At 59.7% G+C, this 27843-nt stretch overlaps 1 protein-coding gene across 3 annotated transcripts in view; it reads right to left on the reverse strand.

The window, feature by feature from the left end:
- Positions 1–25967, reverse strand: part of NFATC1 (nuclear factor of activated T cells 1) — an 87132-nt gene extending 61165 nt beyond the window's left edge. The window contains exons 1-3 of one of the 3 annotated variants that reach the window (XM_027525794.1): positions 25520–25967; positions 11580–12651; positions 1701–1860 (exon numbers count right to left, since the gene is read on the reverse strand). In XM_027525794.1, the coding sequence (XP_027381595.1) occupies positions 1701–1860; positions 11580–12651; positions 25520–25646 (1359 nt within the window). In that variant the 5' untranslated portion in view covers positions 25647–25967. Of the gene's footprint in view, positions 1–1700; positions 1861–11579; positions 12652–20943; positions 21321–25519 lie in introns of those variants that run through there. The other 2 variants (XM_027525796.1, XM_027525795.1) reach the window with 2 other exon arrangements.
- Positions 25968–27843: the final 1876 nt, after the last annotated feature.

Below are 27843 nucleotides of genomic sequence, written 5' to 3' on the forward strand. Positions count from 1 at the left end.
AATGCTGCCGTCCACAAGGACAGCCCACCTGGGAGCTCAGGTTTATCTCCGGGGCTGGAGAACGGTGGCAAGGCGGGTGAGGCCTGAGCACCAGCTCAGCATGCTGGCCTGTAGCCAAGCAAGCTGGCCCCCCCAAGGTGTGTGCAGGGGAGTGGTGCCCAGAGCCCACCCCACTCCCAGCCTCCTCCACCACGCTGCCCTGGCCCTGACATCCTGTGGCAGGTGCCTGCTCCTCCATTCCCAGCTGACAAGTGGCGAGTCCCAGCCAGCACCCCAATGTCGGACCCAGGGCCCAGCTCCGAGCCCAGTGGGGTGGGCAGGCCAGAGAACACGCATCTTAAAGGGGCACGGCGAGGATGACCCTGCAGGTCAGGGACCACATTTTGGGAGCCACTGCCTCCAAGGGTCCCAGGCTTCAGAGAGGAAAGCAGAGTCTTTAGAATCAGCCTCTGAAAACTCCAATCCGGAGCGGAACCCGTGCAGACAGACCTAGCTTGGGACGAATCTGAACGTGGCCCAAGGTGACCTCTACTGATGGCTGCTGAGGCCCTACTGATGGCTGCTCGGGGACAGGGACCGTGACCACATCTGGGGAGCAGCCCTGGGAGGCGGGAATGTGGGCAGGGAAGGGACGCCTGGGGGCTGGGGGATGGTTCTGAGCAGGGGGCGGGCAGAGGGGCTCTGTACCCGCGGGGCTGGGGGCAGGCAGAGGGCCCTCAGATTGGGTTCTGACTCTCCCCAGGGCAGAAGGCCTCCGCCTGTCCTCACGCAGGGTGCAAGGTGCCCAGCATGTGGTCTGGCTGTGCAGCGCCCGTGGCAGGAATCAGGGACGAAGGGCCACACAGCCGGACGAGAGACAGAGGGGGATTCTGAGCAGAAGCTTCTCCGCGGCTCGACCAGCCCCGGACGTTCATTCTTACAGATTGTTACAGAAAGGTCCTGGAAAATGGAGCACTCTTATTTCAAAGCTATTTTTATTCTCTTTAAGATCTTCCTACTCCAGAACACCTTGAAGTGACAGAGCACCAGGGTCAAGTCTGTTAAGAGCCTAGTCTAGGTGGCAGCCCCAGCCCACGCTGCCCACTGGCCACAGAGCACCTCCTTGGGCACGCTGTCTCTCCTTGGCTTCTGTCGCCCGTCCTTTCTGAGTCAGGCATGCTCAGGGACCCACGGGGGTACGGGGCAGCGTCCCTCTGGACAAAGCAGCTGCCTGGCTGTGCCCAGGTCCCTGTAGCTCCCACCAGGAGTCACAAGCAAAAGCTAGAGCCATTTGCCCTCCTTGGTGAAAAAACACTTGCCAGCAACACCATCCAGGGGGTCCTCCTAGCTCCCCCAGGCCCAGGCTGGTCACCCCAACACCACTGTCCATGGAGCCCTCCCAACGCTCCCAGGCCTACAGTGGTCACCCCACGGTCTCCGGGGTATCGCCTGCCCCCTGCCCCCGCAGCAGCTCGCTGAAGAGAAGCCTCCTCCCCACATTACAGCCATACAGGGGCTGCAGGCAGTGCACCCTCAATCTGCCTGTCTGTACCGAGCAGACTGGGACTCAACTGGGCATAAAATATTCAGCTAAACTGGCTGAGAGGTGAAGATTTTTTTAAGAACACAGAAAGAGCTGTTGGCTGTCGCCACAGAGTGGCCTCTGGGCTGAACTGGCACCTCTCTGAGCAGGGCCAGGCCTGGTTGGAGTGGAGAGGTACCTGCACGCTGGGGTGGCCCCCGGCTGATGCCTTCACGGCCCCGCGGCTGCCCTCCGTCTCGTAGTGGGCACGGTGGTGGGACTTGGGCTGCACCTCGATCCTCAGCTCGTAGGGTCCTGAGTGTGACGGCAGCTGCCAGTCAAGAGCCGGCAGGGACGGGCTGAAATGGACACACAGAGCGTTAGAGGCATGGACGGCTCCCCGCGCCCACGGACCCGGCCTGAGACAGACGGGCGGCGTGTCCTTCCGGCTGGGTCTGAAACTCCCATCGGTGAGGTCACTGTCCTCACATGAGCAGCAGTTAAAGCTGCAGAGCCTATGGCCAGCTAATTGTGACGGACACCCAGACCTTCTCAGCTCTTCACGACGAGGTTCCTGAACACAATGCAAACCTCTTCCACATTTGACCCTAAATATTTTCCTTCCTTCATGAAAGGCTTAAAAATTATTTAACCTCCCCAATAAGGTAGATCTTTTAAAAATCACAGGTCTATCAGCCTGACCTGAGAAGTGGGCAGGCTGGTTCCCATTTCCTCTGCCCACAAACCAGCTGTGAGCACACCTGACAAATGGGGGGCGCCTGATAAGGCAATGGGTTTGCAGCAACCTCGCCATGTCCATGATCCACAGCAGCCAAGACCCGCAGAACCAAGGGAGCAGCAGGCAGGTTTGCGAGAGGAGCAGGGAGAGATCGGACCACAGAACCTCTGGTCCCCCGGGGCAGTGGTACCAGGCCCACATGAGGAGACCATGTCTCCATTCAGAACATGCAGTGTACTAATCTGTTCCCTTATACATACTGTCCATCTAGGTGAAAAGACTGTCCTTTGCTGTGAACAGAAGAGAAACATGAAAAACAGGTAGAAGTTAGGTTCATCTGACTCCCAGGAAATCAAAACAGAAAGAGACTGAGAGACAGACAGAGAAGTGGAGGAGGACCGAAAGGTCCACTCCTCACCATCCAGAGGGCAAGGCCCCAGAGCCGCTCGGCACTTGAGTACGGCCAAACACAGGCTTGGGGAATAACTTGTTCCTGAGTCACTGACAGAGCCAGCAACACGGCTGCATGCAGTTTAAAGTTAGAATGGCTCACAAAATAAATACTGTCACACACAGACAATTAAAATTATTGTTTGAGGTTGGAAATTTTCAGCATGAATCTGGCAGCTCCACAAAACTGTAAATGTACCTCTGATTCAGGGAAAAGGCCTCAGCCTGGAAGAAACATTCTGAGATGTGCCTGCTGCGCCATCCTAACCCCTCGCGGCTCTGGCGCCAAAGCACCTTCCTCGGGTACCCCCGACCCGGAGCGGAGCCCCCGCACGACCCCGAGCGCCTGGAGGTTCTCTTGTGCCTCAGCCCTGCCTGCTGAGCATGATGGATGACATCAAACTCATCTCCAGCCTGATCTGATTTCTTAAAAGATCACACTCGATGCAACGAAGAAAATGGTTAAATTCACATCTGACACCCAGCTGACCCAGCTGACCCGTGCAAACAGGAGCTGTCTTACGTTCTCCACACACACAGACGCGTGTGTCTTACGATCAACCAGACAGACTGCCTCCACAATTGGGTGCGCGTCTCTAAGTATTTCCGTATAAAAGGGATGCTGTTGTGTTCAGTAGTCAAGTCGTGTCTGGCTCTGAGACCCCATGGACTGCAGCACGCCAGGCCTCCCTATCCCTCACCATCTCCCAGATTTTGCCCAAGTTCACGTGCACTGAATCAGTGATGCCATCCAACCACCTCATCCTCTTTAAAAAAAGCCAGAGTATCACATCTATTTTATTTTGTTGATATATCCCTTTTATATGTTTTTGCCTTTTTATACAGATATAAAAGGGCTTCCCAGGTGGCTCAGATGGTAAAGAATCTACCTGTGATGCAGGAGACCTGGGCTCCGTCCCTGGATCAGGAAGATCCCCTGGAGAAGGGCATGGCAACCCACTCCGGTATTCTTGCCTGGAGAATTCCATGGGCAGAGGAGCCTGGCGGGCTACAATCCATGGGGTCACAAGAGTCAGACAAGATTGAGTGACTAAACCACCACCACTATAGACACCGAAGAGGTGCACACCCAGTGTGAGACCCCGGCTGGTCTTGCTGGTCATGTCCCTGGCACAGACCCACAGCCTCCATCACAGAGCACGAACCCTCGGGGCTCCTGATGCCTCCTGGGGGTCTGGCCCCTGCACGGGGCCTGCTGGCTGTAATCTGGGCCAAGCCTCATAGGGAAGGGCAATCGAGGTAGCATCTTCTTGCAACACTAACGGGCACCCCAGAGGTGGTGACATACACATGAACACCTGAACCCCCAGGGGTAACATCCACCAAAGTGTCCGGGCTTCCAAGTGTCCCCTGACATCTGACACGCATCTGCCTACAGGCAACGAGGGACTCCAGGCCCAGGACTGGGACCTGCCAAGCCCCTCCAGCTGAGCGCGGGGGAAACGATGGTTCATGTACCTGAGCAGACCGGGAGGCGTGGAGCCGGACTCCGACGGCCTCGGGGAAACCACAGGTCAGGGGGTCTGAACACTCGCTGGGTGACACCAAGGGATTATTTAAACCACACATTAGTGTCTAGTGTGATGTCGACTGGTGCCACAATTCGTGTCTAAACCTGACCCCGTCTCTGGAAGACGCACACTGAACATCACTGGAAAGGTCACGCAAGGTGGGCGTGGGTGGGGGCAGGCAGGTGGACTGCGAGTTCCTCCGTCTGTTAGGGGTGGGTGTGGGCACCGTGACGAGTCTCCGACGCTGCACAGGGTTGTTTTTCTGTGACACAAACTGAAAGAGCAAATCTAAGAAACACACCCTCGAGTTTCCACGGTGATCTTCCAGGCCGGAACCAGCAGGCACTCAAGTTCCTTTTGGTTTACTGACATTAAAAAATATGCCACAGGGAACACTGTTAGCTGTAAAGCCCCCAAGCCACCCTCCTTTCCACCTTCCTGCTCTCACCCCATGAGCTCGGTGACTATTCCCTCGTCCAGCTTCACCTGAGCCTGGGCCCCCCGAACCTCCTCCCACAAAGGCCATGTCTACTCACGACTGAGAACAGCTCCCACTGAACGGCTGCCCACGTGCCCCACGCCAGGAGCCACGGACGAGCCTCAGGGAGCCCTGTGCTGTGAAGTTCTCCTTCCTGTAGACACCTGGGGTTGGTGGGGGGGAGCTGCTATTCCAAGCAGATGATTTGGGTACAGTCCTTTCAGTGTTGAATTTTTGAGAGCTAAAGCCCATAATGGACCTATCACTTAGAAGAAAACTGCAAAGGTTTTAGAACTCAGCTGTTTCTAAAAGAGCTGAAGATACAAACTCTGAACTTGGCAGGGTTCAAATCTACCCGAAGGAGACCAGACCTAGAGGGGAAGGCCGTCACCCCAAGCTTGAAAGAAACGCGTTTTCCCAGGGTCGCAGCCAAGGGAAGGGCTGCTTGACTTACTTGCTTTGATTTGACTTTTTCCCTTTAATTTTAAAAAAGGTCATGGGCTCAGTTCCCAGCTATTTAATGAAGCAGAGTCTTTGGGCTCCCAGAGCGCTCTGGGCCGAGGCCGGGCCGGGACCACACACCTCGCCGAAGGCCAACCCACCCCCCGCCCCCGGCAGAGTCCAGGCAAGAAAGCTGCTCCCACAGAGAGGTCACCTTCCTGGAGGGCTGCTGGGCAAGGCTGATCTCTCCGTGGTGACCCTCACTGGTTCTCGGGGCCCTCAGGGAGGCGCTTGGGGTCAACCACGGGAAGGCCCGAGTCTAGAGCTGGCCGGGCTCTTCTGATGGGCCTGGAAGGGATGCAACAGGGGCCGTTCAGACAGGAGCTCTCACCTGGGTCTCAGGACACTGTGAGCTGTCACCCCCGACTGTCGGGACGGCCTCCTCTGCACTGAGGGGACTTAGGGACAGGACAGGCCGAGGGGGCTGGCGGCCTGGAGGAGGCTGGAGAAGTGCTTTTACTGGGGTATCAGTGGGTGGATGGGGGCGAGGGGCAGAGCTGGGCAGTAACGTACAGGGGGGCCAATGACCCACGTATCCCCTGCCTGTCCTCGGGGTGCCACACACAGAGCACCCTGACCCTGAGATTCTGCGGCCAGCCACCTGTCCTAAGGCCCAAGCTCCCCCAGGAGGCTCTGCCCAGGTCACACTGGCCCGGACCCCTCCTGAGTGCCAGCTCGGTCCCCAGAGTCCCCGACATGTCCCTGTGCCCGTGGGAGGGGGGCTCAGATGAGGTTGAGCCCCTAGGGGGTGCTGGCGGGCGGAGGCCACCTGCTCGTCCTCCGCACAGCCTGAGCAGGGCCGATCACCTCAATGGGCCATGGAAACGGCGTGGCCGGAGTGACAAGCGCTGGGGCAGGGCGCAGCACTAACCAGCGCTTCCGTGCGCCTGTGGCGGGGTGGGGTGCCTGCACTCAGCCCGCTAACCGACCTGGACTCAAAGCCTCTGGGCGGTTACTTTCTTCACCAAAAACCAGCTCGAGGCTGGGTGTGAAGCCCCAGCTTCCAGGAGGTTATTTTAGAAGCATCTATTCAAAAAGCAAACCCCATCACGACACATACATTTTTGCTTATGAACCCAAGGAACAGTTGTCAGCGAAGGCCCGTTAATGTCCACAGAGGGCCTCATCTTAAATGTGACTAAGTTTCACCCTCCGCAGGATGGGCCCCGTGTCTCCCTGGCTGCCTAACCCAGGTGCACTGCAGGTGCCTGAGGCCCCGAGTCCCCCGCACTCTCTTCAGAGGAAAACCTCTGGACAGAAAGAGTTCTGTTTTCTCTGTGGTCACTGGTGCTTGCTGTCACTGGACACTTCCTCCCGGTCAGGTTCCTACCAGTTTGGGAAACTCAAGACTGGAGACCCCCGAGTGCAGCCCAGCCCCACACGCATGCCATGGCCAGCTGGGTCAGAGCAAGAACAGGCTGGGAGCTGTCCAGTCTCAAAAGCAAAACTCTTTGAGCACTTGGATTATCCACAAAATCAACCAGCACGGATCTCAAGGCTCGACTTGAAAATCAGTGTATAAAGCCACAAAGACTCAAACTGATCCTCTCCAGGAATGCAGAAGTCCTTGAGATCCTCGTTCTCCTTTTCACAGCTAATAATACCAGACATTCATAGGATAACATCCAATAAAGCAATCGGGGGCTTCCCTGGTGGTCCAGTGATACAGAATCCACTGTGCAACGCAGGAGACATAGGTTCGATCCCTGGTCCAAGAAGATCCCACGTGCCATGGAGCAGTTAAGCCCGCGCACCACAACTACTGTGCCTGTGCGCCTGGAGCCTTGCTCTGCATCGAGAGAAGCCAGTACAAGAAGCCCGAGAGCCCAACCAGACAGGAGACCCCGCTCGCCGCAACTAGAGAAAGCCCGCGCACAGGAACAAAAGCCCAGCACGGCCAAAACACAAAATAAATAAATCTTTGAAAAAAAAAAAGAGCAGTCAGGCCCACATCCTCCACCTGCATCTCGAGGAAAGACCGAAAGGTGCAGAGAAGCCTCTGCCGCAAACCTGCAGATCTCAGCTGAACCCTCAAGGCTACGCCTTCCCGCCGGAAGTCAGCGCTTAGGCCGCTGTGTCCAGGGTCCACGGTGGACTCTGAGGAGCCAGGAGAGCCTGCTCCATGGGGAGCTGGGCACTAGGCCTCTGAGACTATCTACTCCTGCAGCGAGCAAGCATGATCTGCAGAAATCACAGCCCAGGCCCGACTCTGGACACCGAGTTCACCTGCAGACGCCTTTGCACAGCTGAGGCCACAGTTAGCCTCTGGGCTCCTGAGGCCTCAGTCTGCCGGCCTCCCACCTCCCCGAGCAGCCACCAACACCCTGCAAGCAGGACATGGACTTTGTAGAGAGATCCCAGCCCTCGACACCGCCAGAGCCCCCCACCTAGCAGGCAAATGCATCACGACTCCTGGGAGCAGGGCCCAGCCAGGGGGCTGCCACTCATGGCCTGAGTCCAGCTCTACCTGTTACCAGTGGGGCCTGAACAGTGGCCCGGGCACTGGGCCCTGGTCCTGTAAGCACTGGGGGGGACGTACGGAGACCACTCCACTCACTGGTTTCTTTCTAAAGCTTACTGTCAGCGGCTTCCTTTTATTGGAAGGGTGTAAATTTTTTTTTGTCCCTGCCTCACGTGGGATCTTAGTTCCTGGACCAGGAATTGAACCTGCGGCCCCTGCAGTGGACATGCCAAGTCTTAACCACAAGACCACCAGGGGTGTCCCTGCTGAGCTTCCTTTTGTGACCTCCAGATGACGAGCTCCTCGGCCAGGTCAGAAAAGGGAAAATAACCCAGAAGCGATGTGTCCAAGACCTCGGGTGGGCTGGCCCGATGCAAACTACCCGAGTGCAGACGGCTGGGGCCAGGGCAGTCATTCCAGTGGTATGATGTGTGGTCAGATTTGTTACCAGCATACAGTTTTATTTAATCTTTTTCCAAATTAGGGTAAACTCTGAAATATTCATATAACTTAAAGATGCAGTCAATCAATTGAAGCTTCATCAGGCTTCTGGGAGCTAAGACCTGGGCACAGCACGAAGGTCACACATATCATTAAAGTCATCAATTGTACCCAAAACCTAGAAGAAACTGTGTCTGAAACACATTGACTGGGAAGCGCAGCCCCTTGGGTCGCTGAACCCAGAACAAGCAGTGGGGTCATCACATGCCCGCACCCCTCAGAAAGTTGACCCCACAGTGGGGGCTCTCCTGGGCCCAGTGGTTATGACTCCGCACTTCCACAGCTAGGGGCGCAGGGCTGGTCTGGGAACTAAGACGCCCCAAGCCTCAGGACGTGGCTAACAAAGAAATAAGTCAGTAATGCTCAGACCACAAAGCAAAGTTTCGTCTGCAGTGATTTAATTCAACGCTGCTGCTGTCAGAAACGGCATGTCTCAAAACACTCTGCCTTCCCAGACCAGCTCCTTCCAGTCCTTTCCTCACATAACCCTGCCCCTTGAAGGCACATCCAGAGATTCTGCCGGGCACAGAGACAGCACTGAGACGTCAGAAGTCAGGCCTCTCCACAAGCCCATTCCAAAGGAAGAACAAGCTCCCTGAACGCATGCAGGCCCTGGGTAAGGACGACACCCTTGCCAGGGCAGGAGTTCCAGTACATTTTCTTGAACCGACACAGGCTTACGCTTGAGCATCTCCGGGACAATGACAGCCCCTTGAAGCCACCAGCGGGAGTCAATCCACAGCCATCTCTGCCCTCTCTACCACGGTCAGGGGCAGCGTCGCTGTCAGCGCCGTGGGAGGACCTGCTTATTCTCATCCAAGGACAGGCGCGGGGAGTCCTCCCTGGAGAGGCCCCCCCGTGGCCTGGCTAAAGCCATTGGACAGACAGCCTTCAGATGGGTCACTTGTGACTCCTCTGCGTCTCTCAAGCTTCAGGAGCAGAGCACCGTTCTCTGAGGCTCTATCAAAACTCTTCTTTAAAAGCTACGAACTTCTGTCCAACAACTCTGTTGATTCCACAAACACAACCCCTTCTGTGGCAGGAACTGGGAATCATCTTTGACCCCGTGAGACTGTCGGAAGGTTCCACGCAGAACAGAGGGCCGCGTGTGCTGCGAGCGGTGATCCCATGGACTCCACATTCCTCGGGAAGAGACCCACGCCGCACACGTCTCATTAAAAAGTTCCTCTCGCTGGCAGGATAGTCGTGGATGTGCCCAGAAGGGCTGCCTGCTCCCACGGGGGTGGCGATGGATCTGTCCTGATAAACTGCCCATCCCAGACCTCGGAGCCTGTCAGCACCGGGCGCCCAGCCGTGCAGCCTGAGACCCACTGACACCTGATGCCAGCCCCCTCCCTCCACCGGTCCCCAGGCACGTGCGGCAGTGTCCAAGGGCAGGAAGTGTGGTCACCACCCCCCAGGGCAACGGCCTGACCTCTCCCTTCTCCAGCTGGCCCCTGGCACCCGTGGACAGGATCACAAGGAAAACACTGCCAGGGACCAGGAAACACATTTTGATGTGGAACCAAAACAGTGGGAAAAGCTGACTTCAAGCCCGGGAGGAAGTGTGGGGCTTGTTGGCGTGAGCTCACAGGAGGCTGGGGGACCCCACCCGAGGGGGCCTGGACCGGGAGATAGAGCGGGGCACTCAGCCCGCGGAGCAGCCCCCTGAGCAGAAATGGGGCAGCCCTGGTGCTTTCCATCACTGACAACCCCCAGAACCACGCATGTTCCCATGGGCACCCCAGCACTGGGGCTCGAGAAAGCCGCCCCGTCCACCTGGGGTCACAGGCTGAGCTGCTCCCCACAGAGGCTCCAGGGTGGAGTCCTAACCCCAGGACGGCAGCAGACCCCCGCACCTGCAGGCTCAGTCTTTACAGGGGCCGTCAAGTTAGGGTGAGCCCCCAAAGCGGTCGCATCCAATGACGGCAGAAGGAGCCAAACGGCTGACCCGTGGGCTCCAAGCCCCAGACTGTGAGGAAGGAACGTCTGCTGTTTAAACCACCCCGTCAGTGGGGCTGGGTCCTAGCGGCTCCTGGAGATACGGGCTCATGGTCTCCTTGCAAGCCCTTAGGACCTTCAAGCCAACGTCACCATGCGAGTTCACTGAAGCCTCGTTCTAAACTGGAGAAGGGTGCTTTGATGTATTCTTTCTTTATATAATTATAAAACTTTTATAATAATTATAAAGAGAGAGTGAATAAAAATTCTTACATTTTAAAATGCCTCCAAATGTATTTTTTTAAACTCTCACATTCATGAATGAAATCCACGTTCCGGGATACATCTGTTTTGACAGTAACTTTGGAAACGCCAGCTTTTTGAACTCTATGTGCATGCACCCTGAAGCCTGTCAAGACCCGTCACGGCCCCCTTGCCCCCTGGCTCTCGACCGCTACCCATGCCGGCGGAAAGGAAGCGTTCAGCTTTAGAAACTCACATTGCTTTTTTGCCACAAGCTTCTGTAAAGGTTTGGCACCAAGAACTAAACTGTCCACTTACAGCTCTATCTACATCTTTAGTTTAGAAAAAAGGACGGTTCTGAAGAGAACACAGAAAGCTCTGTAACAAATAACACCCTGATTCACTCTCCTCAAGGTCTGGACAGGACAGCTGGAAGCCACGGGGCCAACACGCAGTCCTGCCTCCAGAAGCAAACAGGAGCAGCAACGAGCCTCGAACACTGAATCCACAGGCAGAAGCCTCTTCCTGGGAGGCAGCCACAGCCCTTGGCAGAGCACGGGCCTCCAGGGAGGGCCTGTGCGCATGGCCGACACCTGACCAGAGTCCCGGGGCAGAAAGCACTCTGCTAGGGGTCATTAGTGGTCCACCTGCTGGGAAAGCTGTTTAGTTAAAAATAAAAGCCCCGGGCTGAGTGAGGGGACCCAATGGAGCAGAAGCAGCAGCCCCAACACCGTTAAAAAGAAAAATCAACAGCCCAAGATGCAACTAGCAGCTCGGAGGAGCTGGGGCTCCTGCCAGGCGGCGGTCTCTGGGGAGGGGCACCGAGTCGCTCCCAAGCCGGCACGGCTGGTGCGGGCGCGCGGGCTGCTCCGGGGAATTGTGAGCAGGGCCCCATCTGCGCCGACTGTGCAGTGACAGCAATTAGGTGTGAGCAGGGGAGGCGAAAACAGAGACAGGAGCTGCGCCTGGCTTTACAGGGAGCAAAATAAAAACCCAGCCCACGTGTTAGTAAGCCCCAAGACGGCAGACAATGTGCCCGAAGGTCCCCCCCAGCGCTGGAGAACACAGCCTCGTCTGGGCACCGGTCTAAGAAGGACAGAACGCGTGAAGATGAGCTCTCTGGCCCTCAGCCAACGTGACCAGGTCCTGAGAAAGGGAGATTGGACACAGACGCAGGCTGGAGAAGGCAGAGGGATGCCGGGAGGCTGCAGCCCCGCCCGCGCGCCGCTCACCTGGTGTAGGACGCGGGGGACCGCGGCCGGGCCCACGGGTACGGGTGCTGCGGCACCGACAGGTACTGGTCGCAGAAAGCGCCCTTGCGGATGTGCTGGAAGGCCGCGAACTCCTCGGGCTGGAAGTCAGGCGTGGGCGGCGTGGTCCCCAGGTCCTCGCCCGCCGGCTCCACCTTGAGCGCCACCGCGGGCGAGTGGTCCAGCGTGGTCTTGCGGGCCTTGACCGGGACGCCGTCACCCAGGTCCAGGCTGCTGTCGGTGCTCAGGGCGTTGATGGCGGCCACGATGGCCGAGCTGGTGTACTGTGTGGTGTTGCCCAGCCAGGTGTCGTCGGTGACGCTGACCCGCGGCGAGCCCTGCGGGGACGGCGTGGGCGAGGGGTGCGGGGAGCAGGACAGCTGCCGGCCGTTGAGCCCGTACTTGCGCTTGTTGCAGGGGGACGAGGGCCTGGACGTGCGGGCCCCCAGCCAGCTCTCCTCGGTGACGCTGGTGCGGGGGGAGGTGGAGGGCGAGTGCCGTGGGGACCCGAGCAGGCCGCAGGCCCCCAGGCCACGGGCGAAGCCCTCCTCGGGGTCTGTGGTCTTGGGGGACACGCAGGGGGACTGCCAGGGGGACGTCTGCGGAGACGCGTATGGGTACGAGAAGCTGGACTCGTAGGACGAGGCCTCAGAGTTGCAGCTTCGGGAGGACAGGCTGCTGGCGGGGCTCAGGCAGGAGGGGTCACGGTAGGCCTCCAGGCTGGGCAGGTTCAGCGTGGCCGTGGATGGGGACCGCTTGGGGAGGACGTCCTCCACGTCCACCTCATGCAGGAACTGGCTGCTGTTGTGGTGCAGCCCAAGGTAGGAGGTGATCTCGATGCGCGGGCTCTCCAGGGCCGGTGCCCCGTTGGGCCGGATGCCGCCGGATGACAGGAAGTAGCCTGAGGGCCCGCTGTCCACTGCCCCGCCATAGCCCACGGCGGAGACGCCCGCGGCCGAGCTCTGCAGGTCGTGGCATGGAGCGGGCAGCGAGGGGTGAGCCGCAGAGAGGGGCAGGCCCGCACCCAGGCCGGGGGCGGCGTAGCCGTAGTGCTCTGGAGGGAAGAGGGAGATGGTGAGGGCCTGGACTGGGGGTGTGGGGCCCCCCACCTCCGACCCCGACCCCACAGGCCACTGAGATGGGCCCCCGACCCCCGACCCCGTAGGCCACTGAGATGACCCCGCTGCTCGCCCGCCCTGGCCTTGCCCTCAGGGCCCCCGCCCCTCTGGCCCTCCTCTCTCCACTCCAGCCGTGGCCTCACACTCGGTCACGCGCCCAATGGGGCTTCCGTCTGCCCACACTCCTTCCTCAAGAGCCGCACGTGGGGCCCCTTTTTTCTGCTTCTACTCAAACACTGCCTCCCCCAACCACCCTATCCCAATCCCAACCCCCCAGCCCGACACGCATGTCACCCTCCCCCACTTTATCTCCCCCACATAACGTTGATCATCCATCATATCTTCCACTAGAGGAAACCACGGGTTTCAGGATGGGGGTGTCAGAGCCATCCCAGTGCGCTCTGTGGTCCACTCCTGTTTCCAGGCCAAATGGTGCTGATTTGTTCAATGAACAGATGGACAGGGTTTAGACCCAGGGTGTCAGACCCTGGGACCGGGACGTTTAAGGACGTTGTAACAGACTGATCACCAGAGACAAAGCACTGAGATGAGTACACAGACTCCGGGGCCTCTCACGCAACCTCTGACAGAGACTCGGGGCCCAGGAATCCTTTCAAAAGAAAGAGAAGCAGAGGGTATCGATGTACAGCCATAATTTGGCTCTTTTTAATTATAACCTCAGTAAAATATGTATAAAAAATCATTACTACTGTAATTAGTCATTTTTAGCAGCAAACCACACGCCTGGATTTCCGATTTGAACAGACGGTTCATAACTGCTGGTTCCTCATGACCGCAGCCTGGAGCCGAGTCTCCCAAGGTCTCTGAATAATGGAGCCACTTGAGGAAACCCTACACCACCTCCCCGGCCCAACACACCGGCCCCAGAGACGCTTCATCCAGCCTCCAGGCTTCTGAACCTGCCTGGACAGACCCTAGAGCTCAGGGGCCTCGAAGTGCAGGCTCAAACACCACGGATTTACCAACAACAACGGGTCTAGCTTCCCAAATCGGGGGAGATCTATTTCCATTCTCACTTATTTCAAAAGGAGCCTGCGACCACCCTCTGGTAACCCAGGCCCTTACCATCCCTGCTAGTGAGGAGCTCCGGCTTTTACACTCTGAAATACCGTCCCATAAAACACTGTTCTCAGCTGCCCCTCAACAGGGCAGGCCGGGAGAGCACGCAGGCCTGCCCCGCCCCCGGGTCTCGCAGGCAGCCTATCTTTCGGGGAGAAGGCGCCCAGATGCTCAGAGTCGCTGCTGGAATCTAAACAGCCCCGGAGCGAGGCTGAGAGGGACGAGAGCGGGAAACTGCAGCTGAGGGAATTGAAGCTCCAGGGGGCGGGGGGAGGGGGGGGGGTGGGTAAGCGGATCTGCAGACACCCCCCCACCCCACCCTGCCAGCCCTGTCGTCCCCACCCCCACCCGCCCCATGCTCCTGAGGGGGATGGAGGGACCCTCCTGGGGCTGCCAGGCGAAGCTGCCCTCAACGTCCTCACACCAACACCCGCAGTCTCACCGACACTTCAACACAAAAACCATGGTGAGAATCAGATTACCACCTTTGTAAAAATCTCCAGGAAGTTAACAACCCTGCAAAGGCACATCCAGAAGAGACGGTCAAGACTTCTGAGAAGCAGCTGGCCCGGGGGCTGCAGGTCAGGCCGCTGAGGCCCTGGAAGACCCACCCACCCTGCAGGGAGCCCTCAGGACAGGAGTGGACACACCCACCTCAGCCTGGGCCGCGGAGGCCCTGGACACAGAGGGGCCTGGGCAGCAGGTAGGGGCCCCTCCCACAGGAGGCCCCGGGGCCCCTTCGAGGGTCTGACCCTCAGGGCAAAACTGACTGGACAGCGGCGTCAGCCAGAATCCTCGTTACTACGGGAGCCTAAGCACGTCTCTGTGCTTCTTCCCAAAGGCGTCCAGCAGACGCACCAGGCAGGACCAAGGGCCCCTTCTGGCCACCGTGAGGTGCACACCCCGTGGACGTCCCAGCCTCGTGAACAGACCTCCAATTTGGAAGGTCCCCTTCACCGTGGCCCAACTCTCCAGACCATTCTGACCAGAGCTGCTCGTTCAGAAAACAAACAACTGTTCCCAGCGCTGGCGAGGCTTCAGGTAGGAAGTCAGACATCAACCAGTCCAATCAAAAGCAGGCCGGCCAACCGGCTGGAGTGTCGAGCAGTACCACCTGGACAGTGAGATGTGATGAGGACCGTGATCAACGTGCAGAATATTAACAAATCGTGTTAATTTGTTAACACGCAGGGATTTCTCAACACGTGGCTGTGCCATGTTCGGTGTGTCCCCAGACCACGGGTGAGTCACGAAGGCGCCTCGGAGGTCATCGAGGACCGGCTTCCTCCCAGGCGGGTCCTCTCGACCGCCGGCGCAGCACCTGGCTCCATCTCAGGGGGTGGGGTCGCCCACCCTGGCCCCTGCCCCCCGCCCACACACAGGCCCCTCTGCCAGCATGGTGGTCACACGGTGCCCGGAAGCAGAGGACAGGCCAGCCTGGCCCAGCACTGTGGGGGCCCCTCCCCGGGGGCAGCAGCTGCTAGGCAAACGTGCTCCAGCGCCTCCATGACGTCCGTCCTGGAGGCGGCCCTGTCCGGGTGGCCAGGACACCACGCAGGCTACCAGGTGGGCGTGGCCCCCAGGCCTGGCTGCCCCAGGAGGAGTGACCGTGGCCCAGACCAGACCCCTCGGCTCTGGGGCCACCGTGGCTCACCGCGCTCTTGTCCGTGTGCAGCACACAGACTGCAGCACTCAGCGAAGAAGGGACTTCGTTTTAAAGAATGAAGCCAACTCCAGGAGGGGAGCCCAAGCAGGAGGCTGACGGGCAGGGCACACAGAGCGCAAACCAGGCGCCACGGGCTGGCAGGCCACTTCCAGCTCCCAGAGCCCGCGGGGCCTTGACGGGGTCCAGGGAACAGATCCCATGCTTCCCGCTCAGCCAAACAGTATGACGGAAATCTGTCCTTTATTTTAGGACTTACGGCTGATCCGACCCCTGAACTACCATTTGTTGGCAGGAAGGTAATTTCAAGAATTCGAAGAAAAATCCTACAGTTAGCAGAGCGAGTCCTGGCCCCACGACCACCTGCCCGCAGGACTCCGCCACGGCCCGTGGTCCTAGGGGAGACTGGAGCAAGGGTCAGACCCCTAGAGGCTCCAAGGAGGGCCACTGTTTAACCCAGGTCTGTAGAGAACCATGGATCAATGAGGAAAAGAAAGGCATGAGGCTTTTAGAACACAAACAAGACCCCCTATGCACAAGTTTTCCTTAATTAAATAAATTATGAAGCGAAACTCCTAAGTGCCTAAACTTTGTTCTGAGCTCAGCCGGAGCCTGGGACGAAGACCTCCCTTGCAGGACGAAACGCCCACAGGTTGCTGCCAGCCGCCTGGGCCTGCCCGCCCTGGGGGGCATCTCCCCGCTCCCCCTGCCCCACTCCCACCCAATTTGGGCTTATTTCCCACCTGAACTGTATTCAAATCTGAGTTATTTAACTATTCAAAGGGATTACATTTACATGGGGTGGAAATATTTTCAGCGAATTTCTTAAAATCCTGAGATGCCCAGGCTGATTCACGTCACGTCAGGCAGCACCAAAGGGCTCAGCACCCACGATATGCACTTTCTGCCGCTGCCTCCAGAGCCTGGCCGCCCGCCAAGGAGGGTCATTAACTCACAGCGCAGGAGTCTAGGCGAATACCAGGGAGAGCCTATTCAAGAAGCCTTAACGTAACGGACATTCATAAAACCGTGCCTCATCTCTGAAGACAGATGCGGCCTCGCCTCCAGGGCAGACCCCGTCCTCCTGGTGGACACAGAGCTGGATGCCAGTGTGAAGCCAGGGGACAATGCATAGCTCCTGGCCCGTCCAGAGCCCACAGCGAGCTCCACCCACAGCACGTCCCAGACCAGCGTGGGGAGGAGTGTTTCCTCTCATTCTGGAAAACCACTCATTCCAGAACCACTCAGTCGTGCTAGGTCTGAACAACCGGTACTCTGCCTGCAGTGCAGGAGACCCTGGTTCAATCCCTGGGTCGGGAACATCCCCTGGAGAGAGAACAGCAACCCATGCCAGTATTCTTGCCCGGAGAATCCCATGGACAGAGGAGCCTGGCCAGCTTCTGTCCCCGGGGTCGCAGAGTCAGACACGTTTGAGCAACTAACACTTCACTGAACGATCAACAAAAAAGTTGCCGGGTGTACCTCCACTATGGCCAACTGCGTCCCTGCAGGCTCCTGACCGCTCGGACCCTCCCTGCCAGTGAGGTCAGGACCCCTCGCCCTTCCTGGGGAGCAGCAGGCACGCGGACGCACTGCCGGCCGCGCTCGCCCACACCCACCGTGGCTGCATCGTCACAGCACCTCGCCCCCTTGTCGGTCACAGACCCTGAGAGGCAACACGACACGCGACTTTTGTTTTTCATTTTAAGGAACATCCCCTTCAGCATTTGCTGGGGTTGAACCACAGGACACGAAGCTAGAAATAGAACTGGAAGCAGCCTGGCAGCCAGGCCAGGCCTCCCGACGCCTTGCCAGGCCTCCTCTCCCGGGTGGCGGGCGCGGCCCCACAGGGCTAGATTATAGCTTCGCAGGTAGTGGAGACAAACAAAGCAAAACAAAGCCACTCCTCGCCAGGACTTTTCTGTGGGGAGCCGCTGACTGAGCAGGGGCGGCCAGGCCCCCGGGTGACGGACAGACACAGCTTTGAGGGCCAGTCCGCCACCTGCAAGGCAGACGTTTCCAGAGGCAGAGCAGCCGGCCGTCTCAGCCTCCCGAGGCCCACGGCTCCGAAGCCCAGCCTCGCGCCTCAGGTCTTTCCCCTCCAGGCCCCTCGTCTAAGGGGCCAAGACATCCCCAGGCCGACTCGCCCCGGCTGCTTCCTTCGACAAACTCCACGGGAAGAGTAAAACATCCTCCGGACAAAGACCCCGCTGGTGGAGTGTCTCTGGAAGTCTGAGCAAACTGAGGGCGTGGGCCTGCCGGCTGGAGGCGCAAGTGTGGCCCTCGGCCTGCGTGGCCCCGGGTTGGCCGGCACGCTGGGTTCTGGGCCCGAGGCCCGGAGGGCCGCGAGCGAGCAGAACACGTGGGCCTCTGGGGTCTCCAGGCCACCACCATCACTGAGAGGGCACTTTGAATAAAAACTCCAAGTCTTCCTTTTCTCAGGAAACGTCCCCTTTCACGCAAGAATCTTGGGCCCCCAACCGGCACGGTGAGGGACCCGCCCCCAGGCCGCCAGGAGGCCCCGCCCATTTCCTCCTGCGTTGCCAGGGTGACAGCCCCAGCTGGGCGGCCAAAATAACTTAGAAAACAGGAGCCCGGGGCGGGAAGCAGGGCCACGCCCGCCCGGCCCACAGCAGAGCAGCTATTTCCTGAGACCCAGAGGGAAGTTGCAGCAGGAAGCCCCCCCAGGAGGGAAGCCCCCAGCCATCCTCCTTCCCCAGAGGGGCCAGGGCAGCCCCTGTTGGGCAAACAACACCCTGCCCAGACCAGGGTGGGTTATTTTTAAAACTCTGCTTGCTTTCTTTCTTCCAACAAATGGTGACTGACTATCTGCACCTGCCAAGCTCTCTGCACATAAGGAACCCCAGCACCCAGGCCTCCTCGAACGCGGGGGTGTCACGCACTCTAGAGCAAGAGGTGGCGTGAGCGACAGGTGACAGGTGAGAATATGCCACTCTCACTCAGAATGGTGAGGGTGAGGGGCCCTGTGGTCAGGCAAGGCCGAATCCTTTTGAGAAAGTGCCCATTCTGGGCTGAGTATAATCGCCTCCCAAGCTCTGTCACCTCGCTTCACAATCAACTTCAGAGTTGGTCAGTCATTCACTTATTTCTGTCCAAGTTCATCCCTGAAATAATGTGAAGTCATTTCTGTCACCCATTAAGAGCTGAAGAATTTAATATAACAATGTAACCATTAACTTAATAATTACAATGTAATGTTAGTAATTAATAAGAACAAGAAGAATGTACTTTATTCATAGCTTCCGAAACTTAGAAGCAACCAAGATGTCCTTCGTTAAGTGAATGGATAAACTGTGATCCATCCAGGCAAAAGATGTTATTCAGCACTAGAGCCATCAAGTCAGGAAGAGGCCTGGAGGAGACGCAAGTTGAGTGTCACTTGAGTGAAAGGAGCCAATCTGAAAAGGCTGCATCCTCTGCGTCCAGCGTCCCAACTGCAGGACGCTCTGGAAAAACTAGGGACACAGTGACCAGGTCAGTGGTCGGGGACTGAGGAGGCAGGGATGAACAGGGGCGGGGCAGTGAAAGCGCTCTGAATGACCCCACTATGGTGGACATGTGTCGTTACACATTCATCCAAACCCACAGGATTAAACACCCAGAGGGAACATTATGTAAACTACAGACTTTGGACGATGATGTGTCCATGTAGGTTCATTGACTGTAACAACCGTCCCATCTAGGGGAGATGTCAATGGTTGGGGGGCTGTGCCTGTGGGTGCAGGGGGTACACAGGAAATCTCGATACCTTCCTCTCAATTCTGCTGTAAACCTAAAACCTGCTCTAAGATAGTCGTAATAAAAAGTATGAGTGTCTCTCACATAGATAGATAAAAAGGGATGCTTTCTTCTAATGCCATGACAAAGTGAAGGCACCACCTCGTCTCTGCCCAGAGCTCCCTCCAGCTGCCTGACGTCCCTCCACCAAGGCCCGGTATCCCAGAGGCCTTCCTGCAGGAGGCTTTCCTGGGACTGTGGTCCCTGGAGGCTGGGGTGGGTGGGGGTATACACTTGGCAACGATGCTGAAGGAGCACCTTGAGAATTTTGCTCAGTTTGCTGTCACGGGAGCAGACATGCACAGAGACCGAGGGGGCTGTGAGGCCTTCCCCCCACTCCAGGGGACTCCCAAGCACAGGCCTCTGCTCTGACCAGGCCTGCCTTCTGGGGCGGCAGAGCCTGAGGACACCGGATGTGCGTGGCACTCCGTCCTCACCCGGCTTTCACACCCTGGAGTGGTCAGGGGAGCAGTTCACACATCAGGCCTCTCGTCAGATACATCTGCTAAGAAGACTGGAAAGGAGGCTGGATACCAAGGGAGAAAGTATGCTAGTGGAAACAGCCCAGACAGCCCAGCCAGGACCTGCGTCCAGACAGCCAAACCCAAGCGAGTACAGAAGGCCTGTGGGGCCCATTTCTCCACCTCGAGCCTCACATCTGTTCAGAAAACTGCCACGCTCTCCCACCCTCGCCTGCCTTGGCTCCCACCCACCCAAAGGCCTGGGGACCCACAGCCCAGAAGAGGAAAAGGGAGGCCATCCAGGGAGGACTGATTCAGGCCACATTGGCCTGGTTGGAACATTTGTTTTTTAAAAAAACGAGCAGGACGCTGCAGTTTTAAAAGAGGGGTGGTGAATGATACGGAAAATATTATACAGTCATTGCAGAGCTGGGTACCCAACGGTGCCAAGCTGCTGGGCTCAGCTTCACCACTTCCCCGCCACGTGGGCAGGGCCAGAGAGAGTGTCCTGCAGACAAACAAGAAAGGAGGCTGACAGGGGACACAAGAGACAGGTGGGGGGCCAGGCTGCAGGGAGGGGCTCCGGGCGCCCTCCACTTGGGGCGGCCTCCAGCTCAGGCCCAGTCTTCCTGCAAAACTGGGTGACTGCTCAACGTCTCATTCCTATTGGAGAGCACGCACCCAGTCCCGGGGGCTGGAGGGTTCCTGCATCAGCTGCTTGTTTAAGTAGAACCTTTATTTTTGACAGAGAAGAGAAAATGAAAGAAAGAAAAGGCCGGGGAACTCGGTGGTCGCGGGGCCTGAAGGCTGGTTCCCCTGGGACTTTTCCTGGTGGGGCGGGAGGTTTTAGCGCTGAGGGCACAAGGAGCCTGGAGGGCAGACGTAGGGGCTCCTGGCCCCCGCCCCGCGGGACGTCCACGTCCGGGGCCTGGCGCCCTGTCCCCTGGCAGGAACAGTACCCACCGCGCCCTAAAGAGGAGGCCCCTCCAGCGGGACGGCGCCCGGAGCCTAGCCCATTTGGCAAGGCGACCCTACGACCCCAGAGGGCCTCCCCCGCCGCCCCGCTCGCCCCTCAGCTTGGACCTGTTTTCTGCCCGGGCGCCGCGGAGGGTGGGACGGAGGCCGGGGGGGCGCCCCGGGCAGAGGGGCGGGAGCCGGGCGCGCCTCCAGACCGGCCCCTCCCGACCCGGATCCGCCGCCCGCCCCGCGCCCGGCCGCGCACCCACCTGCGGGGGCCGCGACGGCGCCCTCGTCGCTCTGGTTAAACTCGAAGAGGAAGTCAAAGTCGAACTCCTGGTCCTCCTCCAGCCCCGTCATGTTGGGTCGGGGGTCAGAGGGCCAGGGCCGGAGTCGGGGTTCGAGGTCAGGGGTCCAGGGTGGGGGTCGGGGCTCGGGTTCCGAGTCCTAGGTCAGGGGTCCGAGGTCAGGGTCGGGATCAGATTCAGGGTCCGGGGTCTCATGGGGTCTGGGGTCGAGGCGGGGTCGGGCTCCTGGTCGGGGTCTAGTGTCGGGGTCCCGGGCCGGGCTCCGTGATCGGGCGCGGGCCGCGGGCACCTGTGGTCGCGCCGCCGGGACTCGGCTGCGCCCGGGCTCGGCCGCGCGTCCTCGGTAACGTGACTCCCGCGCCCCTCCCCCCCGGCCCTCCCCCGCCGCGCCCCTCCCCCCGCTGTTTCCGGGTTTACATAAACAAGCGGCTCGCCGGCCGCCGGCTTCCGAGTTTTAAATAAACTCTCCCCGCGAGCCGGAGCGCACGCCTTTCACTGGTGTCCCGGCTCCCCGCGCCCCCACCCGCGCCCGGGGGCCCCCCCAGGGAAGCTCTCGGGGTCGGCCCCCCAGCGCGAGGGAGATCCCCGGGTGCCTCCCGGATCTGCGCTCGGGGGGTGCACTGGTGCCAGAGGGGCACACGGGGTCTCCGGCCACCTCCGTCCGCCCCGCGGCCCTAGAACCCCTGCGGCGGGAGTCGGGTGGACAGAAGCTGGGAGTGCGGACGGGACCTGGCGGTGTACCCCCGCCAGCCCGCAACCTCGCTCGGGGAGGCGGGCGCAGCGAGCGGCATCGGCGGCTCCACCGGGGAGGGGGCTGGAGGGAGGGGCGCAGAGCCCGGGACGCGCGGCCCTGACCACAGCGGCTCCGCTGAGCGGCCGAAGGGACCTCCAGGCTGCCGCCCGCCCCTGGGTCGGGGAGCCCCCACCTCCGTCCTGCTGGAGCCCCGCAGGCCGGGCCGGCTCAGAACCCCCTGGATGGCAGGGCCGGCTTTCAGAGGAGCAGCTTCTTCCCCCAACCCGCACGCACGATACTGCGCTCCGGCCCGGGCAGCTTAGATCTCCACCCCGCCCCCCCAGCCCCACCCTGAGAGTCAGGAGGTGGGAGGTCGTGGGGACGCCCGGGCGGCGGCGCAGCCTTCCAGCGCGGCCTGCTACGGGCAGGCTGATGCCCAACTAGCTACCTTTCCTTTTTGTGACCCCGCTCACTTTAGTCCCTCAAATTACTGAAACACGCGTGCAAACGCCTGTGGGCCCACGAGTAGCCTGCCAACCATCCCTGAATAACCCCAGAGCTCCCCCAGGCCGAGCGAGAAGAGGGGGAGCCCGCGGGGGTGACACCCAAGGCCGGGGCGCAGAGCAGCGTGTGCGCACAAAGTCCGTGTAGAGCTAGGCCCTCCTGAGACCAGCCCGCCCCCGGCCCAACTGGACTTTCTCCCAGCCGTTCTACTTCCCCAGGGTCTTGGCGCCCCGTGAAAGCAACATCTGGAAAAGCCCGAGAAAGGTGGTCAGGAAGGCGGGGGGGGGGGGGGGGGGGGGGGGGGGGGAGGCAGAGGATCGCCCACGGGGGAAGGAGGCGGTGCTCAATGGTCCGTTTCTGCGACTCTGCTGCTAATCCAGCCTGTCGCGTCCTCCCCTCTCCTGCAGGCCCTCGGCCCCTGGGGACCAATTTTTCCGGAAGCAGAGAACCTGGGAGTCACCCGACACCCCCCAAACCTCTTCTCTCTCAGGACCTTTTCAAACGGCTGGTTTTCTCTCGTGATAAACTATAGTTCACTTTGGCCTGATTTAGTTTCTAATAATAGTCCCAACTTTGAGATGTATGTTGGAGGGCTGTTTTGTTTTAGTTTGCTTTTTTTGCTGACCTTCAGGCAAATGGAAGTTCTGTTTTCCGTTCAGAAGCCACAGCATTTCATTTTTCTCTCTTTTTTTTTTTTAAGTTCAGCCACTTTATCACCCTCGCCAAAAACTTACACACAAACCTAACAGCCTCTACCCACTGTTTACACCAAAACGTCTCTCTGGACTGTTTTGTCCTGGAGAAAGTGGGTTTATCCTTCCCGGTGGACCCGAGTCCCCCAGGGTCAGGACTCAGGTCTGCTTTGTCCCAAGGAGAAGCTGACCCCCCACCAAGGTCGCCCGAGAGGGGGCCGTTTTCTAACTGGTCCCCCACCAGCACCCTCAGTGCCTTGCGTCTTGTAAATGGTTTGGAGCTATTTGCCAATTCAGCAGACACTCCTGTCTTGATGGAAATGTTTAGCTTGGCGCTTCCTCCCAGCGGCGGCGGGTGTGCTCGGGGCCCAGGCCTCCAGCCCTGCGAGCGATGCGGCCACGGGGCCTTTCTAATCTGGATTAGGAGACGACGCGGAGCGAGGCGGGAGAACAGGGCGGGCTTTGTTCAGTCCTGGAGCGCCCCAGGCATTCCGTGTGGAGCAACTTCTGAATGGGTGGTGGGCGTACCTACAAGGCCCGCATTTCTCTGCCTTCCCCACGCGGAAAAACAAGCACAGGGCCTTCCCGAACAACAGGCCTAATGAGCTTTGACCAGATGCTCATTAAACTGGAGGGGAAGGCTGGGGATTCCCTCAGATTCTCAGATGGGCAACCAAAGCCCAGTCTGGCCTGCGGGGAAGGCCAGATCCTTCCGCCAGCCCTGAGCAAGGCAGGCGTGGACCTGCAGACGGGCTCTTGCCTCTCACACCCCGCTCCTGTCTGTATGAAGGATTAGATCATGCTTTCTGGTTGGCCTAATTCTGCAGTCCTGATACATGCACCGATATTTGTTTAGTCGAAGGGTATCACCGCGCCTGGCTAGCTGTCTCAGCACTGGCGCCTTAGAATGTATTCTCTTACGTAGGAAACAGGACAAATAATCACCCCCTCATAGATGTCTTTTCTTCTTGTAAGAGAAAAAAAAAAAAAGGACCCTTTATTGACGACAGACCACCGACTGCTCAAGTAAAGAGATCTAAACTTTGAAAGGCCCACATATTTAAAAAGCAGTGGTAAGAAATATGTGGGGAAACTTTGATGTAAAGTGTCCAAAGATGTAAAATCAAAATCTCGACAACTTTTAAAACTTTTCTGACAGTAACAGCTCGTCCTGTAAGCATTATCTACTGCTTACATTTAAACATTTTCTAAATTGGCATGAAATGGTAAGAAACATAAGGTGTATGCTAATATATATCTTCCCTTGATTAAAACTACATATAAATAACATAAGACATCAAGGCCCTGACCCCCATATGACGTTCTTACATTGAATGTAGGGTCTTGAGCGCATGTTTGCTGACGGTAAGAAGTTCTCCAGAGCAGGCAGTCTTTGAAAACTGCAGCTGTGATGCAAGTGGGGCCGTCATATTTATTAGAATCGTGCAGGAAGCAGTAGCATTTAGTTTCTAGCACTTCCCAGAAGGATGTCTGCCCTTATAAAATATGAGTACTCATTACACATTGGCAGCCTTGGCAGTTTTCTTAAAATAATTTAGACAAAGTACTTCAGCGCTGATAAGGCGTTTGGAAAGGTGTCTCTGGCTTCCACCAGAGCCCTGGCCCCGGTGGCCCCTCACAGGAGGCTAATCACCCCTTTGCTCCCGGCTAATGAGGGTGGTGGGGGAGTTCGGGGTGATGGTGGCGGTTTCTAAGGGCGGGTGAGGGGTGAATGTGAGGGGCTGTGGACCCGAGGCTGCACGAAGGAGGGTCGCCAGCAGACTATCAGTCGCGGCCTCGCCATCACCGGCTTCAGGGCAGACGCTTATGCCATCCTTGTGACTATGAAAAAGTAGCTTGAAACTCGGCAGGCCCTTCCCAGACTGTCCTGAAACATCTACGGTTGGAACTCTCAAATCCACAAGATTGCAAACTGGTTTGAATTAGGGGCTGCGCCCCACCGCGCCTTTCATCGCTTTTAGTTCTGCGGGTCGAGCCATCGGCGTGGCGGCGCCTTACGGAGCGGTTCCCGTGGCCCGGTGCCTGGAGAGAATCCGCCCCCCTCTAAGTTCGTAGAGGGGAGCAGAGATCCCCACATCACTGTACGGCTGGTCTTCGAGGCTACAGGGTGGCCCGGCCCCACTGGGGAAGAAACCGGGCCATCCCTCTTTCCTAAAGAAGCCTCGCTTCTCCCCAAAATGTCCTTCCTTTGTGGCTCTGTCGGCCCTAACCTCGCTGGTCCCCAAGCCGCCTGCATATGAACCGAGTTTCTACAGCGGGATCTGCCGAGCGGCTGCACCAGCGAAGGCCAAGTGCGCGCACTCAGCGCTAGAGAAGAGGAGACACCTATTGGCAAGAAGGCGCGTTCGAAATCAGGGCCGCTCTGGGGAAACACCAGGGGGACACCGGTTCCCAATCTTTGCAGCGCGCCCGCTGCGCGCTCGGCTGCCCGCGCCCCTCCCCGCGCGCGGACACCAGACTGGCCTGCTCGCCCCTCCCCAGGCCGGGAGCCCGCCGGGCGCAGGCGGGATCGGCGCGGGGCTCAGGGTGCGGGGCCGCCCCCACGCCTCGGGGGCCGCGGTGGGGGACTGCGGCTGCGCCCGCTTACCTTCCTCTGCTGACTTCATGGTGCCGCCGGCGGGCGCCGAGGGCCCCAAAGTTTCTCCGCTCCCGCCGACTGCAACCGGAGGGCCGAGTGGAAACTTGGAAGGGACTGGAAAACTGGTACTTGGCATCCACGCGGCGGCGGCGGCGGCGGCAAGCAGGAGGAGGAGCGGGAGAAGTGGGCGCCTCGCGCTGCCGCCCGGGGTCCGGTCTCCCGCGAAAGGCCCCCTCTCCCCTGGCCGACGTGCTCCGGCCCGGGCTCAGCTCAGCCCGCGCGCCCCAGAGAAATGTGGTGGGAGGGTGTGTGCGCGCGTGGCGGAGCCGGGCTGCGGCCCCGGGAGCCCCGCAGGGTGGCGGTGGCCGGGGCTCGGAGGTGTGCGCCCGCGCCCCGGTCCCCGCGCCCGGCCGCCCTCCCCGGCGCGGTGACTGTGCCGGCGAGTTCGGAGTCTCTGAGTCTCGCTCTGACGCAGGGCCGCGCTCTGCCTCCTGCCTTTTTAAAGCTGGAAAATACCTCCCCCGCCTCCCCGCTGGCCCGGCCGCTCCCGCGCCCCCTCCCTGCCGTGACATCACGCCCCCGCCCGCCCGAGCCGGCGCTGGGCCCGGGGGACCAGCCGCCGAGCGGCCGCCCCTCCCCGCGCCGGGCCGCCGCTCGCCCGTCCCGCGGGGCGCAAGGGGGGCGGACAGGGGTGCATGCGGAGAGGCTGGGGCGCACCCGGCGCGCGGCCCGGCCCGGACGCCTGGGTCCACTCGGGTGTCCTGAGAGAACCGCACTGCGCTTTAATGAGGGGGGCGGGGCGGGGCGGGGAGGGGGGCCGACGGGGGTGCCGAGAGAGCCCTGCATGCTGAAGTCATTATGTAAAATCGCAGGCTTCCCCCGCTGTGGAAATTTGGAAAAGCGCTTCCACTGGCAGGCCCGAGAAAGGAAATTCCCATCCCGCTAAATTACTAACAGATTGCACGGCAGTCCCGGGACGTGGAGTCACTGTCATTTTTCTTCTGTAAATATCTGAGCGACCCAGATTGCCTGTTGCACGGCTGGCTGGCGCGGGGCGGCGGGGAGGGGGGGTGGGGCGTGGAGAACCACGAGCCCCTCCCCGGGCTCCCAGCCGTCGCCCCCGGCCGGCCCCTAGGGCCAGGGCGGTTTACGGGCGCGACTGGGGTTTCCAGCCGACGGGGGCTGGTCCACTCGCCTCGCGGGGGAGGCCTCTCCAAGCGGCCGTTTCACTTCACTCTTTCCTCTTTCAAGCCCTCCTGCTTCTTGGTGCAGCTCAGCGGCCAAAATGGGACCATATCTTCGTGTTGGCCTTGGATGGAAGGGACGGAGTGTTGGGGCAGTTAAAATGTCTGGTGTTTAAGAATCATAAATATATTGCACGACACCCTATGTGGGTTAAAATAAACCCAAAGCAGAAGACGTGTCTGCCGCAGGGACCAAGAGGCCTGCGGCTCGCGGGTGGGTGCTCCCAAAGGACTCCACGCCCGGCACCCGGGGAAAGGGGGATGCCACGCTTGACCCAGTGCGGGGGGGGGGGGGGGGGTTGCCCTGCCCTCGGTGCGACATTAAACAACAGGAAGGCGCCCTGCGGGGGGATGCCCACGTCACCACCGCGGTTGTCGGTTCATCCCAGTGGAGTCGGCCTGACTGGGCGCAGGTCTCCCCTGGGGGTCTCCCCTGGGGGTCTGGTGGGGGTCAGGACACTCCTGGTGTTATTACCTGTGGGTCAGCGCACGTTCTGGGAGCTGGCCCGCCAGGCGCCCCGAGCCCCAGGCAAAGGGCCGGGGGGGACCCCGCGGGGACGCAGTGGCTGGGGCTGGGAGACCCCGCGAGGACGCTGGAGGCCCAAGAGGGGGAACCGCTCGCGCTTACCGAGGGGGTAGGGTCGCGAGGACGCGGGACGGAGGGAGGCGGGGCGGGGGGGGAGAAAGGTGGGGGAAGCGGAGACTGGGGGGCGGGGACTCGGGGGGCGGGACGTGCGTCCGGAGCTGGCAGCCGCCAGGGGGCGCCCCGCCCCTCCCCCTTCCCCCCGCCCCCGCCTCCCTCTGCAAAGATGCGCTGGTGAGTCCCCGGCCCCCTAGTCTACGGGCTCGGGTTTTGCCTGGAGAGTTTGTCGGCGCGAGTGCCCGCCCCACTAGGGGAACGGGCCGGGAGGAGAGGCCGAGTCGTGGCGTGGAGCGAAGGGAGGTCTGGAGAGTTGTGTCAAAAGGAAGGCTGACTCTCGCCCCCTCCGCCCGCCCCTCTCGGGCTTTCAGGGGCGCGGGGCTCCTGCGGCTCCTGCGGCCCCGGAGCCTGCGGGACCCCTCGGGGCGGGAGTGCCACTCGGCCATTGG

The sequence above is a fragment of the Bos indicus x Bos taurus genome, chromosome 24 (assembly GCF_003369695.1).
Source record: "Bos indicus x Bos taurus breed Angus x Brahman F1 hybrid chromosome 24, Bos_hybrid_MaternalHap_v2.0, whole genome shotgun sequence".
Classification (NCBI taxonomy): Eukaryota; Metazoa; Chordata; class Mammalia; order Artiodactyla; family Bovidae; genus Bos; species Bos indicus x Bos taurus.